Source organism: Periplaneta americana, chromosome 17 (genome assembly GCF_040183065.1).
Source record: "Periplaneta americana isolate PAMFEO1 chromosome 17, P.americana_PAMFEO1_priV1, whole genome shotgun sequence".
NCBI classification, from domain to species: domain Eukaryota; kingdom Metazoa; phylum Arthropoda; class Insecta; order Blattodea; family Blattidae; genus Periplaneta; species Periplaneta americana.
This window is the reverse complement of record NC_091133.1, coordinates 18169421-18175700: the sequence shown is the minus strand read 5'-3', so window position 1 is coordinate 18175700 and position 6280 is coordinate 18169421. Positions and strand designations below refer to the sequence as shown.

The 6280-nt window shown below is 37.1% G+C and overlaps 1 protein-coding gene across 1 annotated transcript; it reads left to right on the top strand.

The window, feature by feature from the left end:
• The first annotated feature begins 2969 nt into the window (after positions 1-2969).
• Positions 2970-5869, top strand: LOC138692571 (uncharacterized). The gene is made up of 2 exons (XM_069815558.1): positions 2970-3026; positions 3750-5869. Exon 2 carries the CDS (start codon positions 4348-4350, stop codon positions 5587-5589), a length of 1242 nt encoding a protein of 413 aa, XP_069671659.1. The 5' UTR covers positions 2970-3026; positions 3750-4347; the 3' UTR covers positions 5590-5869.
• The last annotated feature ends 411 nt before the right edge of the window (positions 5870-6280 follow it).

Sequence of the window (6280 nt, the reverse complement as noted above, 5' to 3'; positions counted from 1 at the left end):
TAGCAATGAAATATTAAAATTGTATTTCGACACTCGCACCCAAAATGACGCAAAACTCTGGGGTAGATCGTATTGTTGTTAGTATTTTGACTGGAAGGACATGAAGGAACATAATTGAGCACCCACGTGCAATAATGGGGTACGTATGAATATATTTCGTAACTACTTACCCCATTATTGTACGTGGGTGCTCAATTATACACTAATAATTATCTGTGGTGCCACAGCCCTTGAAAGGCTCAGACAGACCAGCCGGCTGTTGGCCTCACGTTCACATTTCGATAATAATTATACTTTACTGTAACAAAAAAACTGAAAGCGTGTTTTGTCATGTTTCACCCACGTTACAAGCTTGGAGGAAAAGGTTGTTTACTACAGATAGGGCCTACTTTCATTCTATATCTTATGGTATAGTAAATAGTTTTGCAACGTGTAGAGACTGGGAAAACAATTTAATAAAATCATCCGAATCATACTCGTTCATTTTATAGGTAATCTTGCAGGTTGCATTTAAAAGAACCTAGGAATATTAACATTTTCTTCAGTATATTTGCTAGGACTTCTTGTCATACTACATGACATTTTTGCTTAGGTTATTCTTTTAAGCATTCCTTCTAGGAATAGATCAAGTGTTTTAAATTTAGCGTACATAAGTTTAGATTAAGTTCCTAGCACGTATTTGACGAAATACTAGGTTTTTCCACTTCAGTTTAACTGATTTATGCAAACGAAATTAAGACAGCTGACGATTCTAATGTCAGTTATCACCATGCCCACTTTGTTTTGGGCGCATAAGTTCATTACCGACGGTCGTTCAATTTTCTTCAAACATGGCGGCGCAATGACCACTCTATATCTTTCTCTTTCTAACTCGTTGCTGTATATCATTACAGTTCCAGTGTAGAGGAGAAGCGGCAAATATGAAACGGTTGGGTAGTATGGAACCATAGACTTACTTATGGAACACCTTAGTTGTGACCAAAGAGTTTGTAATACTTACTAGAGACACATACCCGTGAGTGGCAGGCAAGAAAAATGTCACAAATTGAATCGGCTAGCATCCGCCATTAAAGGGAGTGTTTGCGGCGCAAAATTCGAAAACAGTACCACAATACATTGATGTAGCCTGGTGATAGACACTGTTTTAAACATCTTTTACAAAGGATGAGTCGTGATGAAATAAACATGAATGGCAGAGGAGCGCTATATTTATTAAAGTATTATAATGGTTCATCTTTGGCGATATTCTAAAAAATAAATTAAATCACCCATATACACTCGGGATAAGTATGTGAAATAGTGAATAATGGCAATGTCAGCATTAATTTTCAGTATTACTAGTATTGTTTTAAAGACATAATAATGGATATTTACTGTAATATTTCAAGTGATCTATATTTCAGTCCTTTCATGCAAAAGAAGAGGAAGGTATATGGTGCTTAGAAAATATTTAGTGGTGAAATATGAGATCATAAAAATTCTGGAAACAGATTTAAAATATAATGAGAATAAATTTTATCATAAAACAATCTATTCATTGTGTAGTTGATGACCACCAAGTTAGAGGTCAGTACAGACTTTTTAATACAATTAGTAGAGGTAATATTAGGCCTAGGAGTAGTGGTAATAGTAGGCCTAGTAGTAGTGGTAATAATAGACCTAGTAGTACCGGTAGTGGTAATAGTAGGCCTAGTATTAGTGGTAATAGTAGGCCTAGTTTTGTGGTAATGGTAGGCCTAGTAGTAGTGATAACAATGGGCCTAGTAGTAGTGGTAATAGTAGGCCTAGTACTAGTGGTAATAGTAGGCCTAGTAGTAGTGGTAATAGTAGGCCTAGGAGTAGTGGTAATAGTAGGCCTAGTAGTAGTGGTAATAGTAGGCCTAGTAGTAATGGTAATAGTAGGTGCAGTAGTAGTGGTAGTAGTAGGTCTAGTTTTTGTGGTAATAGTAGGTCTAGTTTTTGTGGTAATGGTAGGCCTAATAGTAATGCAATAGTAGGCCTAGTAGTGGTAATAGTAGACCTAGTAGTAGTGGTAATAAAAGGCCTAGTAGTAGTGGTAATAGTAGGCCTAGTATTAGTGGTAATAGTAGGCCTAGTAGTAGTGGTAATAATAGGCCTAGTTTTGGTGGTATTAGTAGGCCTAGTAGTAGTGAGACCTAGTAAGTAGTAGCGGTAATAATAGACCTAGTAGTAGTGGTAATAGTAGGCCTAGTAGTAGTAGTAGTAATAGTAGTAGTAGTAGTAGTCATAGTAGACCTAGTAGTAGTGGTAATAATAGGCCTAACTAGGCCATCAGCTATATTTTCACTAATTTCTTTGCATTTAATACAACCAAAAACTAGAAGTACATACTGTGCAATACGGAAATTACATTATTAATTCATTTATTGTGAAACAAAACAGTTTTAGACAGATATAGTCTGAGGATTTTCTTATGCACTCTGCTATTATAATCCACTGTAATATGATGGCACCTAACCGTTACAGACATTGTTGAAACCAACCTTGTAAACCTGATTAATTTGTTTCTGGAAAAACTTTATCCAAGAAATATTCCGACATTCTGTAAACATATTCAAAGGAGGAATTGCATTTGGAACATTCTTCCAACTATTAAGATATGCATGCTTTCCTGAGCATCCTACAATAGTAGCTATGTTCGAACAATTATTTGCGGCGCAGTATTTCATCATTTTCTTATTATTTCCCTTCAAGTGTACTTATATTTATTCGTACTCCTCAATAAGCATGAAATGCTCGCACTCCCGGCGAAGCATCAACTCCCTTTAATGGCGGCCGAACAGCGGTTCAATTTTGTACGCGAAACTAGCGCCGTTGGTGTCTCTGGTTATATATTACAAACTATTTGGTTGTGACTAAGTGCGTGGTGCCATCTTGTGGCAAGTAGCATGAAACGTTAGTTCACAGCGAACACACGCTGCACCGTCAGTTTTGTGAGTGTGGGACAAGAAGAAAGTCGCATAACAACGCTGTTTAATACTGAAGCAGTTTCAAACTTTTTTCAGGTAAGCAGAAAATATTTTTTAACATTCCTATCTAAATTAATACAAATACCAAATATACTTCATCTATAAATAGATACATGTAGCTATACTTTTGCCCAGTTTAATGCTTTATGTTACATTACAAATGCAGTTTACTTGTGTTTCAAATCCAAGATGGCGAGGCGGCTAATATAGAACACATAAAGGCGGCTAATATAGAACACATAAAGGCGGCCATTATAGAACAGTGTTCCGTATTAACTGCTTCTTTTTAAAATGTGATTTCTTGAAAGAATATTGTATTTGTTTCTAACTTTGATACTTCACACTTATATTTTCTTGTTTCCTTGGCAGTTAAAGATAATAGCTATAACATAATATTTATTTAATTATTCATTTATTTCCTTTCAACAAATTAACATCCTAATTACAGAGACAAAATAAACAATACAAGGGACAAGTAATAATAGTAGACTAATAGTAACAATAATAATAGTAATAATAATAATAATAATAATAATAATAATAATAATAATAATAATAATAATAATAAATATTTAACTGAATAAATATTTAATAATTATGAATAAAACATGAAATAGAATTTAGTTTAAAAAATTATGTAACGGCTTTTATCCTGGTGGTATTAATTAAAACGAAGACTCTGTTCAATTTACGGTGCTTATATAAAATAATTTCTTTTGTAGTCTCATGCTCTACCTAACATTCGCGTTATTTTTCTAGATTGAAACATGAATAAAAGGAAGGCTGTGACGAAAAAAAGGAAACAATGGGATAAAGAAAACATGATACAAGCAATTTCAGCTGTGAGATCCAAAGAATTGGGGTATCTCAAAGCTTCGAAGATATTTAACGTTCCTAAAATAACCCTTCGGACGCTGTCTCTTAAAACAAATTTATCCCCAGCTGAAGCTGTGGACGTTCCTCTTGGAAGAAAACCAACATTCTCCCAAAAAATGGAAGAAGAGCTAGTCAACTACCTTCTGTTTATGGAGACTAGGTATTTTGGCTTGACGAGAGTGGACCTACGTCGTTTGGCGTACCAGCTTGCCGCAAGAAATGACATTCCTAATCCATTTTCAAAGAGGAATGAATCTGCGGGTAAAGACTGGCTGAAACAATTTCTAAGACGTCATTCCAAACAACTCTCGCTAAGAAAACCAACAGGAACTTCAATAGCGAGAGTATCTTGGATGAAGAGCAGAATAAGAGGGCTTACGCTCCCGACAAAATTTTCAACGTGGATGAGACAGGCCTTTGCGTCGTACAGTCACGACAGGCAGATGTCATCGCTCTTAGGGGCAAGCGCCAAGTCGGAGCAATGACTTCGGCGGAACGAGGATCATTGATAACAATAGTCCTATGTATGAGTGCAGGAGGCACTTACGTTCCGGCAATGTTCATTTTCCCCCGGAAGAACTTCAGCCCTCTTCTGATGAAAGGAGCACCTCCGGGTTCGATAGCTGATTGCCATCCATCTGGCTGGATTCAGACTGATCTTTTCAAAAAATGGTTTCTTCATTTTGTGGAGAAAGTCAAGCCAACACGAGAAGATCCTGCTCTGCTCATATTCGATGGGCATTATTCACATACTAGAAACCTTCAGCTCATCGACTGCGCTAGAGAGAACAATGTGACTCTGATCTGCCTACCTCCACACTCCACCCACAAATTACAACCGTTGGATAGGTCATTTATCGGTCCACTGAAAAGTTATTACAGTGAAGAAGTGCGCACCTTTCTCAGAAGTCAAGGAAGACCTGTAAGCCATTTTGATGTTGCCGAACTTCTTGCTAGGGCTTACCTCAAAGCTTCTTCTGTGGAAAACGCCGTGAGTGGCTTCAAGGTCACTGGGATTTACCCCCTGAATCCGAACATCTTTAGAGACTGGGAATTTGCAACAAATGAACATTCAGGAACTTCAACAACCAACACCGTGGAGGAAATACCAGAGTCAGTTGCCCCAAGTTCCAGCCAGAACCAGACAACTTCAAAACCTGGAACATCTACAGAAAATTTTGTAGCATCCCCTACAAATATTTCTCCAGTTCGCCGGATAAACAGACCGTCTACCAGCCAGAACAAGACATCTTCAAAACCTTCAACATCTACTGAGAGTGCGATTTCCCCTATGGACATTTCTCCAGTTCCTGTGCTAAACAAACCGTCTACCAGCCAGAGAGGAAGGAAGAAGGGAACAGCTTGTGTTGTAACCTCGTCACCTTACAAGGCTCAAGTAGAAGCTTCTCTGAGAAGCAAAGAGAAATCAAACTCAAAATCCATTGCCAAGATTCGAAGCACTATCTCAAGAAAGAGACAGCTATTTCCAACGTCAGAAGATGGAAATTTGTCTGATTCGAACGAATCAGTCAATGTGCACCAGTCAAGATCTAAAGATATTAACGAACCTGAAGACGATGCCGTCTGCATCTTCTGTGCTGGAAAATTCTCCGATGACGCCAGGGGGGAAGAATGGATTCAATGCACGTTATGTGAATCTTGGGCCCATAGTGCTTGTTCCGACACAGAAAATCTGGACTTCATTTGTGATTATTGCAAATAATATCTATGTGACTATTGCTTTAATTAATTTCCATACTTCTGAATTGTGTAAAAGTAGTGTCATGTGCTGTTATATTCGTTTTACGGTGTATACAGTCCATTACTGAATATTGTGAAAAGTGTTCCATATTACCCGTCACTTATAAAATTGCTGGAAGAGCGTACGTTCTTATACACTGGGGCCCCCAGGTCCGATGATGAGCAATATCACATTATGACCAATACTGCATGCTTCTTATATGTTCTTCTATTTTTTAAGCTTTTAAAATAAAATTTTAATGCCCTTGGTTTAAGTCTAGGTTTATTTTTCAAAATGGTGTTCCATATTTGCCTCCTCTCCTCTATTATAGTACTGTGGGTGGTGTGATGATTAGTCAGTGTGTCTAAGAAAATATTTTATATTAAAAATGAATGAAATGAAAATCTAATCGACCAAGCCTTTTCGAAATTAAAGGAGAAATTGCACGTTAACTTAAGAAATTAGGACATCCTACACCAAATTTAAATTTGGAAATTTCTGGAAAAAGTCCAAGAAATCATGTAGCCTACTAGTCATTTTAATACCGAAATGCGTAATGGAAACGATTGGTTTTTTGCTGCGATCATGAAAATGCTTTCTCCCCCACCCGTGTATTCTGTTTAGAGGAGAAAATACATGGACAAAGACCGGAGTGAAGGATTTAGTTAATTTG

What these genes read in the sequence shown, in the direction of transcription:
- LOC138692571 (XM_069815558.1), top strand. Translation starts at nt 4,348, where the DNA reads ATGACTTCGGCGGAACGAGGATCATTGATAACAATAGTCCTATGTATG.